Here is a 15745-nt window from a genome sequence, read left to right as displayed (position 1 = left end):
GCGTGGCAATGGGTGTGGCCAATTACAAAAAGGTGCCTAACTTCCAAACGGATTCACGTAACACCACATAATCTTGTAGAAAGGTTGGAGGTATGAACTCTACCTACCGAGTTTCCTCTAGTTACTGTTTGCATTGGTCATTTGCACACATCTGTTTTTGGACTCAAACGCCACCAGACTTCGAGTATCTACACTTTAGTTTTCTCTCATCCAACCACTGGATCTGAACCTCTTTATCCCTATAGGTCTGCCAGAGACTAGAGAGTATCCTGACTTCTGTTTTCTCTCCTCTAACCACTGGATCTGAACCTCTTTCTCCCTAGGTCCACACTAAGTTTCACTGCCGGCAAGCCCACAGTCCAGGATCAGACCCCTCTTGCCTCACCTTCTCCTATGATGGCATGACTCTGGCCTCCCGTGGAGGTAGGAACATCAACATTCTGCTTTCTCCTGTGAAACACCTGCAAGCAGCAGTGTTGGCAGATGGCAACATTTCTGTGTGATTCATGGGTGTGTAATGTCTGATCGCCCATCCAAAGATGTTATCAGTGATGATGTCACATCAGTTATGTCACTTATGTGTCGTGTCACTTATAACAGTACCAAAAATAAATGATTGCTGTATTGAATTACGGCCGTGCAATGTGATGAGCAATAGGCGTACAGTAAATAACATTTAAGAGAAGTCACATGTGGTGATGACATTGTGTGGCAAATCACAAGACTTCCCCGGGGCTACTGGACATCGTCTTCATCTGTTGTCTCCATCTCTCTTCCAGGTGACGACACTCTGAAGACGTGGGACATACGCTCCTTCAAGAAGCCTCTGAACGTAGCCACTGGACTGACAAGCTACTTCCCCATGTGAGCATTTTGTACTATCCCGTTCATTATTATTATTCGTAGTCTGCAGAGGCGGTTCTACCATAAGGCATAGGTAGGCAATTGCCATAGGCCTCGTCCACCAGGGGGCCTTGAGAGGGAGATAGAGAGAGAGGAAAAGGAGGGAGCAGTGTGCACCCTTAATGAGGCAATTAACCGACATACTAGCTACAGCGATATTCTACATAGACCAATCACAGCTCACGCTGCTATGGCATCCCTGACATCACTGGGGATAAATCACTGATGATGTCATACAGTTCTAGACGGCTCGGCGTGGGGGCCAGGTCACTTTAGTGATGTCATATATCATCGGCGATTTGTTACCTCACATCACCTGTCAATCAAACAGTGTGGGAAGAGCCTCTCCCTGCACATCGCCATTTGGAACTCAGTGAGTGATGTCATCAGTGACGTCACTGGGAAGGCGTGAATAGCTGATGATTATGGACGGCCAGAAATGCATCCTCAGTGATGTTATAAAGCACAATGCCGGAAACCGGAAAATAGTACTACACTACTTGACTGTGAGCGCGAGCCAGCACAAAGAACAAAACGCCAACAATGCCCAAAGGAAGGTCCGGCACACTCCAATAACGAAACCAAATAAGAAATTCCATAACATGGTCCTCATCAAAGATCACCAGAGATGATGGCTTCTTCACCTTTGACATCATGAGAGTCGTCGTGACATCATGATGTCGGGAAGGTAACATGATCAGAGATGATGATGTCACAATGTAAGGTGACACGATCAATACGGGGTGGAATAATTATGCCACGACGTGAAGTGACATCAGTGGTGTCATAAATCACGGATGATGTCACAATGTCAACAGTGCCATTGTCAAGGATGATGTCACAATTACCAGTGACATATATACAGTATATAACAGGTTTTCTCAGCACACAGGCCAGACACATCTCCACACCAGCATCATGTGTGGACTATGCTCAGACAGCCATGCGATTAGTGGCAGCTCTGCTACCCAAGACTTCCACAACATCAACCCAGCGGAACTTCCACAACCACCACCTCCGGGCCAAGATACCCGTGACCAACTCCAAACGTGCGCGTCAGAGGTGTCTATTCAGCCGAAAGCAGTGGACGACTTGGCGGCTGTTGGCGGAGAACAAGCCTTCTCCACGGACCACAGCTCAGAGAACAGCTCTAAGAAGCTGTACGAGAGGACGTCCCTCAGCAGCTGCAACACACCTCTGTGTCGTATCTGCCTGCAGGGACAGGAACAGGGCAGGCTGTTGACGCCGTGTCGCTGCTGCGGCTCGGTCGGCTACAGCCACGAGCCCTGCCTCAATAAGTGGATCAGCGAGAGAGGAGCGCGGAGCTGCGAACTCTGCTACTACAAATACCACGTGATCAGGATCGTCGACAAGAACCCCCTGCAGTGGCAGACCATCAGCCTGACGGTGGTCGAGAAATGGGCCATCGCCTCGTTGGTCTCCTACATCCTCTTGCTGATTTGCAGCATCCCCTGGTTCATCTGGTTATCGTTCAACCCCCGTAGCGCCTTTCGCCACTACGACGCCATTTATGTCTTCATAGACATCTTCTGCATCGTCGAGATCGTCCTCAGGTCTCCGTCGGTGTTCCGTATCTTCCGCCGGTGGAAGATGGTCAACCAGAGGTGGAAGGTCGTCAACTACGATAAGGCTCGCGACCTGGAGGTGCAAGAAGCCCGACTTTACTCTCAGTGAACATCTAGTAGTCCTGCCCGACTGAACCCAGTGATGTGAGAATGCATTTCTCCATTATTTAATTTGTAAGGTTCAGGTGTTATTGGACTATGAGCAAGAACCGTCCAATTTATAATGCGAGCATGCGAGCCTGCACCCTGCGAGCACTGTTAAACAGCTTTTCACAGAGCTTGCCGGCAGTCTGTCTCGAGAGATTACTGATGATGTCACAATCTATGACATCATCAGTGGGTATCACATCATCAGTCACCACTGGCCCACTCAATAGAGAGCTCCAGGAACGAGTCCGGAAATCATTGATGCTAACAGCCCTGGTTCTTCACAGTTTTCGCCTATGGGAGTTTTGAATGGGTTTTTGGCGCGATGCTTCTAATAATCTCTCTGGGCAACGCTGGGTTAATCAAACGCGAACCCACTTTTATGAGTTTTGAAGCTTTTATGTGCCGTTAACTCATTGAGTGCCAGCCACTTTTGGAGAACGGATGCTCCCAGTGCCAGAGTTTTCAGAGCGTTTTCAGTGATTTCTCGAGGCCCACAGAATATTGTGTGATATTACTATGTAAACACCGAACACGCACAAGAACGAGCTGGCTCTATTGTATCATCAGCAAAAAAAAGTTTATTGATACCATTTTCCGTTCTTTAGTTATGAGCCGGAGAAGATAGGTTGTTTTCAGCGTTTTCAGGCTTTTCAAATTATTAGCTGAGATAATCCGCCTTTTGTGAAATGCAGCATTTCAAGCACATTCACTGAGTCTGAAGATAATATTTTCTGATGTAGTGACGTAGTTGTTGTGTGATGCCCTGCGTGCACCACCCCCCTCCCCCCCTCCCCCCGTAAACTCCTCCCCACACTGCACACAGCCTCACGCAACCATTATATTTTCGGAGTGCTGCGTTTGTGTGCTGCTGTCGGCTCTCAGCGCCACAGCAGGGAAGAGCCAACCCGGATTGCTGAATGGTTTGGCGTCAGGGGCTGCTTTCCTGGCTGCTAATCGGGTGGAGAAACTATACAGACAGACAGACAGACAGACAGGGACAGAGGGGCTCAGTTGTGAGCGCGGATTGACTCCTGTTCGGAGCCAATGTCAGCTCCCGCGACAGAGCAAATGGCTCTGGGAGCATGCATCGGTTTGTCTTTGATCCACGGCTTTTAGGCTGTTTCTCGGACCTGTCTCTAATCTGGACTGCACCGAGCAAGCACTGTCGCCACCTAATGAGTCCGTAAAATAGGTTATACACCTACAATAATTGGACAGGAGATGCAGGGGGCTTTGATCGATGCCCCACCGTCAAAAAACGCATTGGACGTCTTTCGACGTCCATGGCACTCTACGTCACTATTTAATTGGACGTCCTTCGACGTCCATGGCACTCAATGAGTTAAAAGGGTGGCTAGCTAGCAAACAGCTAAATGAGACTACAATGTCGACGCGGATATTATACGTCATCACGAGTGAACGCGGAAATTCTTTCTCTCGCAATCAATGCGTGGACGCCTATGCGACACAGTGTGTAGTTCTGGATTAGCTTAGCACGAGCTTTTTACTTCTAGGGCTCGCAGTTACGCTTCAAAACTCATGAAAGTGGTCCACATGTGTGAAGATTATCCCGCTGAACCTTGGTTCGCGTTTGATTAAACTTGCGTTGCCCACAGACATTATTTGAAGCATCGCGCCAAAAACCCATTCAAAAATCCCATAGACAGAAACAGTGAAGAACCAGGAAGTTCGGGACTTCCGCATTCAGCCTACAAAAATACGTCATCCCTGGAGCTCTCTATGATTGTGGGGCATGACATCGTCAGTGGGTATGACATCATCAGTGAATATGACATCAGTCACCACTTGCCACCACCCGACGATCATAAAGATGACATCATGCTCTTGCCACCACTCGACAATTGGGTGGCATGGCATCATCAGTGGATATGACATCATCAGTCACCAGTGGCCACCACTCGACAATGACGCCAGTGCTCTGGCCACCATGCAATTCCCCAACTTTGCATCACTGATGACATCACTCACTGATGACATCACAATGATGTCACAATGTCTTATGACAATCAGTGATGTCACGAGTGTAACCAAAAACCACAATTGCTCGAGTGACATCACTGATGATGTCACAATGCTTATGACATCATCAGTGCCTATGACATCATCAGTGATGTCATAAGATGATTTTGGTCAATAATTATGTCACTGAGGACATCACGGATCATGTCATAGACATTGGACATCATCAGTGGCACCCAAATTTTAACAAACATGACATCACTGATGATGTCATAGACATTGTGACATCATCATTGGTGTCATAAGATGCATTGTGACATCAGTGTCAGGCATTGTGGGACATCATCAGTGGGACAAAAAACAGCTCGCCAAGCTGGCCCTGCAACTCTCATTTGCAGTTCGGCCGCTGCGCGCTGTGATGATGTCACAGTGGGATTTATGACATCACTGATGATGTCACAGTTGGATTTATGACATCACAGTGGGACAATCACAGTGGGACAGAGAAACAAACAAATAAACAGAGAAACAAACAAACAGACAGAGCCCCAATGCCGCACCGTGGAATCGCTGCCCTATTATATGAGTTTTCTAAGATGATGATAATAATAATAATGTGTATAAAAAAAGTAATGACAGTATAATAATGTGTATAAAAGATAAAGTAATGACAGTGTATAATGTGTGACTGTCCCCATCAGGACCGACTGCTGCTTCAGCCCTGATGACAAGCTTCTTGTGACGGGGACGTCGGTGAAGAGAGAGCAGGGAAACGGGAAGCTGGTTTTCTTTGAGCGCGCTTCCTTTCAGAAGGTCTACGAAATAGAAGTCACCAATGCAGTGAGTTTCTACCTCAATCTCCATCTCCACAAGCGCTCGCATTGCAAAATGTGTCTCCTTGTTGATATAATATCCTGCTTTCAAGCCATGAGAATGCTGCACACTGGGCTGGAAAAGAAACACGTGCAGCATGTCATTCCTTCTCCAATATTGACATAGTTTGATCTCCAGCAAAATTCCAGCCCTCAAATGTTTTTAGGAATATAGATTTCCCTGAAAACACAGCAGTGGTCATCTAGGGTCTCATAACAAGAAACCTCGCCTTGTCTGATTTAAAGTTTAGCTGAAATGAAAAATGACTTTATAACTCATTTAGATCACATTCCTGGTCATGCAGTGCACCTATTTAACAATGTACGGCAAAAAAACAAAAATTCAATTTCTTTGGTTTTTCACATCAAAAGTCATACTGTCGTCATTCATACGTAACTAAATCTACAGTGTGCTGCTGATGATCAACTCAATTTGATGTGACATGACAGCTGTCAATCAATCTAGGCTAGGAGGAAATTCTGAGCAGGCAACATGGCTGCTTACATGGGCTGACTTTTCTAGCCCATAAATGTTAATCTACTAGTCAATAAGTGTTTAGCATACAAAATAAAGTGAACGGTAATGTCTTCATTTAATGTAGATGCAAATGACATGTAAAATGGCTCGTTAACTCGCATTCCAGGAATATTGCACTTTACCGTAGCTCGTTGCATGCTTCAAGGCTGGGCAGCCAGCTCTCTGCCTCGGGGGGGAGAAGGCTGTCCGCCCGGGGGAAGCCAACCGCCGCTCCTCTGCTGTGGGGCTGGGTGCAGTGAGCCAGCCAGCGAGCACATAGTGCACGGGGCTATATTTTTACATTATATTGTTTTCACATGCCATATGTTTTTAAATTTCAAACACAAGACTCTAGTTTAGCTTTCTCAATAACTTTAGCATCATGACAGAATAGCAGAACAGATTTTTTTCCCCCCAACTTGCCCCAAGACAGACATCCAACACTACTAGCCTGATGAGACGAGGGAGGGAGAGCGGTCTAGTAGGCAAAAGAGGAGAGTCAGAACCTCCCTTCTTTTGACAAGCTGGGAGAAATTGGAGTAATGTGACCTTTCTTCCTGCTTAGTCATTCCCACAACGTTTTGGCAGGACAGCTGTTGACGCTTTTACACGTGCTGTATTTGAATTATATTTGAAATGACGTTCTCTACCTACCGACACAATCATCATATTGCACTCTCATGCACAGACCACGCCGCGACGCACGTTAGCGTAGCATGCACTTTGCACTCATCTGCGTTTCTCGGAAATCCATTTGGTGTGAGGGCAACCAGCCACAGGTGCTAAACTGAAGGGGTAGAGAGGCACTTTCTCTAGTAGAAGAACTTGTTTTGTTGCCCACTCCTCCTTCTCCTCCTTCTCCTCTCTCTCTCCAGTCCTGTACAACAGATTTAGCACTGTGTATCTGTAGTCATAACACTGCGGTCTGACACAGTCTAATGGCTTCTAACTTGGTCTCCCTGGCTATGGCATGACACTTTCTCATGGGCCATTGAGTGAACCAGAGAGAAGGGAACAGATACAAAAGATGTGCGTGTGTGTGCGTGTGTGTGTGTGTGTGTGTGTGTGTGTGTGTGTGTGTGTGTGTGTGTGTGTGTGTGTGTGTGTGTGTGTGTGTGTGTGTGTGTGTGTGTGTGTCTGTGTGTGTGTGTGTGTGTGTGTGTGTGTGTGTGTGTGCGTGTGTGTGTGTGTGTGCCAGCCAGCCAGCTGCTGTCAGCTTGCAAACCCTGGCACAGCATCCACAGACCCTAGTGTGTACATCTCTCTGTACAATGGCGCTAACTGAGAAGCGGGGGGGGGGGGGGGGGGGGGCGGGGGGAGGGTGGTCTATGTTTCAGTTGACCCAGATTATCACTGATTTTAATAATATACAGTGATAATGTAATGGGGGGGGGGCTTCATGAAAGTGAGAATATTTTTGATTAGGCTGTTATTTACATTTTCTCAAAGGTGATCTGGATTCAAATTCATGTTTTACATCAAAACTATATATAGGGAGGGGGGGTATCACTAGCCTAGGTAAACCCAGCCCCCACGTGACCTGCTCTCTCAGTTCCCAGTCACTATGTCACCTAGTGACTGAGAACAGGTCTGAGAGCAGGTCACGTGGGGGTTTACCCAGGCTAGGGTATCACACCAATAAAAATTGTTTTATGTGCAGATGTTGCTGCTGCTATTACTAGTAGCAGTAGTAGTAGTACTAGTACTAGTACTAGTACTGTTGCGGACGGCACGGTGGCTCAGTGGTTAACACTGTTGCCTCACAGCAAGAAGGTCCCGGGTTCGAACCCCGGTCCGTCCCAGGTCCTTTCTGTGTGGAGTTTGCATGTTCTCCCCGTGTCCGTGTGGGTTTTCTCTGGGTGCTCCGGTTTCCCCCCACCACCAAAAAGACATGTATGTTAGGGTTAATACTCCTGTCAGTGCACCTGAGCAAGGCACTGGCAAAAGAACTGGAGTTGGTCCCCGGGCGCTGCACTGTGGCTGCCCACTGCTCCTACTGTAGTTCTAGGAAGGTTCCTAGTAGAGGATGGGTCAAATGCAGAGGATGAATTTCCCCATGGGGATAAATAAAGGATAACTTCACTTAACTTAACGTCGTAGTAGTAGTAGTAGTAGTAGTAGTAGTAGTAGTAGTAGTAGTACTAGTAGTAGTAGTAGTACTAGGCCTGGATTCTCAAAGCCTGTCTTGAGGGTCTCAAGAAAAGAATTTGACTCTTGAAACAAAATAAGTCTAAAACCAGTCATTTCACTAGGGCTACTTTTTACTTCCAACTTCCTCAGTGCTGAACAGTCATTTCTTATACAAGAGATTAACTTGATCCAGATTTATCAAGATTATTGAACAATACAGACTACATGTTACAACAGAAGTTGAGTTTTATTGGCCAAAATGGCTCAACATTTGTACAGTGGGGTACTTATCTCTCTCTCTCTCTCTCTCTCTCTCTCTCTCTCTCTCACTCACACACACACACACACACACTCTCTCTCTCTCTCTCTCTCTCTCTCTCTCACTCACACACACACACACACACACACACACACACACACACACACACACACACACACACACAGGTAGTCTTCTCTAGTAAATCTCTTCCACACAAAGAGCCATCATCATCATCTCATTTGGCCATATATGACCACAAAGTGTTGCCTAAAGTCGACCAGGAAAACCATCAGTTCAAATGACATCCGACTGGACTCAACAGTTTGTTTTACCAGACCATGCCACAGCTAAACCAACATGCTTCATATGCCTGCAGACCGTAGCAGACAAAGTCAGATCAACACAAACCAAAGATAGCAAATATGAAAGGGACTAGCCAGTTAGCCAGTCAAGTACGGTGTGGGATGAGGTCAAAATTAAGTAGAGCAGTGCGGCCGCAAATTCACGGGCCATATATTTGGCTCTCGCATGTGGCCCGCGGGCCACTATTTGGGGAACCATGATATATAGTATAATATAGTCAATTTACTTATAGCAATTAACATAGTGAGACTATGGTTGAGATGATTGGTGACCTCTATCTCACACCAATGGTATTGCGGGTTAGGCCACATTTCCCATAAGCTACTGTACGTTGCTTCCCGTCAGAAAGAGGATGTTACTATTGTCTGCTCTTCTCCTAACCTAGTGAGCTAGACCTCCCATCCAGGTGGAGCTACTAGTGAGCTAGACCTCCCATCCAGGTGGAGCTACTAGTGAGCTAGACCTCCCATCCAGATGGAGCTAGTGAGCTAGACCTCCCATCCAGGTGGAGCTAGTGAGCTAGACCTCCCATCCAGGTGGAGCTAGTGAGCTAGACCTCCCATCCAGGTGGAGCTAGTGAGCTAGACCTCCCATCCAGGTGGAGCTAGTGAGCTAGACCTCCCATCCAGGTGGAGCTACTAGTGAGCTAGACCTCCCATCCAGGTGGAGCTAGTGAGCTAGACCTCCCATCCAGGTGGAGCTACTAGTGAGCTAGACCTCCCATCCAGGTGGAGCTAGTGAGCTAGACCTCCCATCCAGATGGAGCTAGTGAGCTAGACCTCCCATTCAGATGGAGCTAGTGAGCTAGACCTCCCATCCAGATGGAGCTAGTGAGCTAGACCTCCCATCCAGATGGAGCTAGTGAGCTAGACCTCCCATCCAGATGGAGCTAGTGAGCTAGACCTCCCATCCAGGTGGAGCTAGTGAGCTAGACCTCCCATCCAGGTGGAGCTAGTGAGCTAGACCTCCCATCCAGATGGAGCTAGCCTAGTGAGCTAGACCTCCCATCCAGATGGAGCTAGCCTAGTGAGCTAGACCTCCCATCCAGATGGAGTTAGCCTAGTGAGCTAGACCTCCCATTCAGATGGAGTTAGCCTAGTGAGCTAGACCTCCCATTCAGATGGAGCTAGCCTAGTGAGCTAGACCTCCCATCCAGATAGAGCTAACCTTGTGAGCTAGACCTCCCATTCAGATAGAGCTAACCTAGTGAGCTAGACCTCCCATTCAGATAGAGCTAACCTAGTGAGCTAGACCTCCCATTCAGATGGAGCTAGCCTAGTGAGCTAGACCTCCCATTCAGATAGAGCTAACCTAGTGAGCTAGACCTCTCATTCAGATGGAGCTAGTGAGCTAGACCTCCCATCCAGATGGAGGCTGGAAGGTGACGGTCTAGAAACCCGAGACGGGGCTGAAAAATGTGCTTTAATAATCAGAATGCACTCAACCTTTTAGTGTTGCCTTTTATTGGCTGGAATTGACCCGATGTGCGATAACATGGCAAAACATTTGGAGTGAGCAGTGGACAGACACAGTGTCGCTCGCTGCAGGGCTACATCAAAGAAAGCTGGCCCGACACTTTGGGTCAAAGAGTCTGGTTGGTAGCAAATCAGCCTTCCTCCTCCCCTGCATGTGTTTTACTCTCTCCTTCGCTTTACTGAAGAGAGTCAACACGTTGAAGTGGTTTTTCCATACGCCTTTCATTCATTCATTCTGCCATCTGCCATTGTGAGAAACTGACTGTTGTCTTGTGCTGTAAAGCAGTCAGGTGATCTGCCATAAAGCAATACAGCAGATTGCAGATCTCAGATTGAGATTTGTTTTTTTTTATATTATTATGCTACTGTGTCTAACAAGAACTTAATTAGTGTTCATCTCTATGGTCATATTATCCTAGTAGACCAAATTGATTCAATTTGATTGTTGGTATTTGCATGTGTTTTGTGCATCAACATATTCATAGATCTTTTCTAAAACTTTTTGGATGACATTTCCTGCTATTGTATTATCACCCTTCCCATGAATTATGAAATATGATTTTACAATTTAATTGTATATTGGTTCGAAAAAATCATCTTCTGCATTCGTCCCTTCGCCTCAACCCGCTGACCCCCCCACCTCCAAATACGTGCATGACTACGGCCCTGGCCACGTATTATAACCAGGCTCACCCCGTCTGATAAGATACCGTTGGTGTGGTAAAGGTTTGTTTTTGCAGCAGATCAGCTATTTCTGGGTGACACGTACTCAGGGAGACCTGATGAATGAGCTATTTACTATGTTTACATCAGGCGTCTGCCTCTCGGATGGCCCGAGAATTTAAGTGCAGTCTTTATGAAGTGGTGTACCAGGCGCACGAGTGAAAGGACGGGCCACCAATCATTTCTAACTAAACAGTCTACATAACCCCAGACCTGGGCCCTGGGGTGCGCCAGGGAGTGGAGGCTGTTTTAGGGCCCCGTTCGGTAAATACTTCAAGCACTCTTAAGCTTATCGCAGTCCATCAGAAGGCCAGGAACCAGGTGAGACCCTGCCGACACACGGCTTTTGGCTGGATTTCAAATGGAGACTTATTGGAAGTGTGTGTGTGTGTGTGTCTGTCTGTCTGTCTGTGTCTGTGTCTGTCTGTCTGTCTGTCTGTCTGTATTATGGGAGTGTATGTGCTTGTCTGCATGAAGGGATGACACAGAGGCTGTCTATCAGTGCTGCTATTGTACTTGTGACACAAACACAGCAGTTTTCTACATGTATCTATCTATGCTTGATCTCGTCTAGCTTCCGGCAGTCTGATCCGCCAAGTCTCTCTCTCATTAAAATGCTTAGAGAACTAGAGACTTTGCCAGACGAGGTGGTTCAAGGTGTGGAGCTGCTTACCTGCTGCTTACCTGCTGCTTACCTGCTGGCCGGTGGCTTCTGATGCTGGTACAACTGCTCATCTCTTGCCAGCTCTCCGTCAGTGGGTCCTCCAGCACTTGGGTCTGGTCCGGTCTGCTAGACAGTTCATTTGGACGTAGAGCACGCAGACACAACGTAACACACAAACTCCGTTATGGAAAGGAGAAACACGATTGGTCTAATTATCCTTCTCGCGAGGTTACCCGCCGCCATCTTGCAAAAAGCGACTAGAGCCCTCGCTCTCACCCGGAACGCCCTTCTTCAAGACTCGCACATCAGCCTGTAAACCGGTAAGCTCCACCCCCTCTCTGGTCCGTCAACTCATCAGAAAACCAGTAGAAGTATTCCGTAAGATTAAACTGAGTGGAAGCTATGAGATACTCATGCCTGGTACTTTTTTTTGGTCATTTTGAATACAATGATTCTTTTGTTCAAGGTCAAGGTCAGGGATTCTGCAAAACACCAGACTGACATCTTCAAGAAGCTGTCTAGAATACTTCTTCTGAAAACAATTGCAGCTTCTTGCAATTCGGATTTCGGATTTGCAGCAGTTTTCCCCCCTCCTTATTAAATAATTAATTGATTGATTGATTGGTTGATTGATTGATTGATTAATTGATTAATTAATTATGCAGCCCTACTATGTATTGTACGGTGTTTCTCCGAGTGCGCTTGGGTGTTTGTGGACAGTGAAGCATCGTTGCGTCACCTGCACTTGTTGATGTTTGCTCACGCTTCACTCGACATGTCTCGCACGGCGGCTCTTAAACAGTGAGCTGCCTCTCCCTCCCTGTGCCGCCTGCGCTCTTCAAGGAGGTCTTTGATAGGGAAGGTTGCTCTTTCATCCCCACTAAAGAGCAGCCAAGGGTGAGAGGTGGGAGAGAGGCCATGGCTCTCTGCTGTATATAGCTTCACTACGCTGCTGCACACTGCTGCCTTCAGGGGGAGCCTCCATTGCTCCTAGCCAAGGGCTAACCAAGCAAAGCTTACTAGATGTAAACAGTGTTGGGGGGTAACTCATTACAAAAGTAACATATTACATGTAATATATTACGTTTAGCAGTAACTCAGTAATATAACTTATTACTTATAGGATTTCAGTAATATTATACCAGTTACTTTGTCAAGTAACTCAAGTTACAAATTGAGTTATTATTATTTTAAATCAAAGCACATTTCAACTATGAATCTGCATGTACTTTTGGATGCATGAACAAAATCAATCAATCAATCAATCAATCACATATTTAAATAAAGATACAATCATTTCCTAATCAAACTGTGTTTTTATGCAAATAACCACTATAGATGACAATAACAAAGGAAATGAATAACATTTAGATGTTATGTTTACACTGACTTCAAGACGGTTGAAATAATTTTTCGGGATGGTTCCGGGGCGGCGATGTCATTCTGCTGCTGCTGTTGTTTCGGTCAAAGTAATGCGAAAAGTAGTGTAATAAGTAACGAGTTACTTTACACAGAAAGTAATATTGTAAAGTAACTTATTACTTTCAAATGAAAGTAACTAGTAATATATGTAATATATATTACATTTTGAAAGTGACTTGCCCAACACTGGATGTAAATGGCCCAGTAAGATACTTTATAGTGGTAGTTCCCAAACTGGAGTATGTGGAGGTACTACAGGGGGGTACTTGCGAGAAAGGGGAAAATGGAAAAGAAATAAATCGTGAAAATAAATGAAACGTTAAAATAAATCTGCTCAGGAGGCACTAATTGCAAACTCTTTGACTACTGAAGCTAAAAAAAAGTCTGAGAACTACTGCATTATAGTAATTACAGATTTACACTGGATGTTTCCATTCAACCATGTGTAGCGGAGGTGCTAACACTAGCATTCTCCTTTCCGCCTCCTGTCCTGCATTCACTTGGCCTGTGTGGCTCAACAGTCTGTCAACAACAGCAGCAGCAGCAGCAGTGCACATTTGGCCAAACTCACTATAGCGACTAAAACCAGGAAACACAGCTGTGAGCGCGGTGTCCCATCCACGTTGCATAACTGTGTTTCATAATCACAAAACATATTTGGGGCCACGTGGCTGTTGTCTTATTTGCCCCTGAACGCAGCCTTTTTTGCATCTTTTGATTCTGATTGGACGTTGAAGGCTGCTACTGAAGAAACGCTCCGATTTCAAGTTTGGGCCCTCCGTGATGTGATGTAATGTTGTGTGGACCTGAAGGATAAACAAGGGTTTCTTGCAGTGTAAACACGGCGTTTCTAGAATATCTGGATAGCAGTCTTCTTTACTGCTGGACTGGGCTGAACCGGGGTTTGGTTCTTATTATGGGGCTTCTTAGGGGTTCCAGCTGGGGGGGTGGGCTGACCCGCGCTCCACTTCACTGCTCTTTTCTCTGTTAGACGCGTCTGCTGTTTCTGTCTTCGACTTGTCAAGCTGTTGACAGCAGTGTTGGGCAAGTTACTTTCCAAATGTAATATACTACATATTACTAATTACTTTCATTTGAAAGTAATAAGTTACTTTACAATATTACTGTCTGTGTAGAGTAACTCGTTACTTATTACACTACTATTTCATTACTTTTACCAAAACAACAGCAGCAGCAGAATGACATCGCCGCCCCGGAACCATCCCGAAAAATAATTTCAACCGCCTTGAAGTCAGTGTAAACAATCCAAAATTCTAAATTGTATTCTTTTCCTTTGTTATTCTCATCTATAGTGGTTATTTGCATAAAAAGACTATTTGATTATAGGAAATGATTGTATCTTTTTTAAATATGTGCTTTGATTTAATAAAATGTAACTCAATTTGTAACTTGAGTTACTTGACAAAGTAACTGGTATAATATTACTGAAATCCTATAAGTAATAAGTTATATCACTGAGTTACTGCTAAAAGTAATATATTACATGTAATATGTTACTTTTGTAATGAGTTACCCCCAACACTGGTTGACAGTCTGATTTGTTTGGGTCTGAAAAGCCAGTGTTCTCATGTCGACTGGACTGTATTCAGCCCGGCTGTGCTGCCAGCGCCAGTCCTTCAGCTCGTCTCCTTGCCTGAGCTGGGATGAGCTATGTTGTGTTACTGTATCTTGGGTCGGTTCCTGCAGCTCCTCTGGAGTGGAACAGAATGCTTAACTGTTGCCTCTGCTTTGCCTCGCACGTGTGGATTTGTCCGCTAAGCAACCCTGACGGGCAGTTTATAACTCATTACCCCCATTCAGAGTAACACAGATCTGCAGTGGTTATAGACTATACAGGGTTTATGACACGTATACAAACAAGACACAGGGCACACACTGCCTATACAAAAGAAATGTAGGGGAGACCAGGGACGGATGTAACGAGGGACACTTTGAATTCTTCCAATCAGAAACGCTCGCGGCATATGGCCAATTATGTTGTCTTCCTGCTTTAACAAATAAGTCATATTTCAAACTCCCTGAGAAAATTATAATCAAGTTTTTTAAGTGTGATTTTTATGGTCCCATTTTGAGTGAAATAGACGCCGAGCAATTTTGTTTTGAGGCGTGATTGACAGGTCACCTGTCCAGTGATCACGCAGGTTGACGATCACAGACCAATAGCAGGCTGCGCTGCTCTTTTCATCCAAATTTGTCACTTGTGGCTCAAAATAACGGGAGTCCCAAAACCAGTAGCTACGTCCATATTTATGATATGATCTATCTATGATGACAACCAATTGAGTAGATTTTGTTTTTTACAATTACAGGACATGAATTTTTGTTGAATCAATTTAAAGAATACATACAGTGTCCCCAGTGTGACACATTTACGTTTGCGCTTACTAAATCATTTATAAAGGTAACATCTATCTACCTTTATATGACCTCGCGACCAAAAGAACAGTATATTATGAGGTTGATCTAGAAGGCCGTCTTGTTTGGAGCGTTTTGTCAGACCGTTCTATAGCATCAATTATATCAGATTACAGATTACAGATTAACCCTCATCTGTCCAGGGAACTACTCTGTGTGTGTGTGTGTGTGTGTGTGTGTGTGTGTGTGTGTGTGTGTGTGTGTGTGTGTGTGTGTGTGTGTGTGTGTGTGTGTGTGTGTGTGTGTGTGTGTGTGCGTGCGTGCG

General features: G+C 45.6%; 1 protein-coding gene across 1 annotated transcript in view; it reads left to right on the top strand.

Annotated features, from left to right (window-relative positions):
• wdr70 (WD repeat domain 70) overlaps positions 1-15745 on the top strand; it is a 74923-nt gene that overhangs the window by 42579 nt on the left and 16599 nt on the right. Inside the window, exons 11-13 of the mRNA XM_083657780.1 lie at positions 324-423; positions 780-864; positions 5321-5459. Coding sequence (XP_083513906.1) covers positions 324-423; positions 780-864; positions 5321-5459 — 324 coding nt within the window. The remainder of the gene's footprint in view (positions 1-323; positions 424-779; positions 865-5320; positions 5460-15745) is intronic.

This window comes from Poromitra crassiceps, assembly GCF_964638095.1.
Source record: "Poromitra crassiceps genome assembly, chromosome: 21".
Classification (NCBI taxonomy): Eukaryota; Metazoa; Chordata; class Actinopteri; order Beryciformes; family Melamphaidae; genus Poromitra; species Poromitra crassiceps.
The sequence above is the reverse complement of the archived record's forward strand: the minus strand, read 5'-3'. Positions and strand labels throughout refer to the sequence as shown.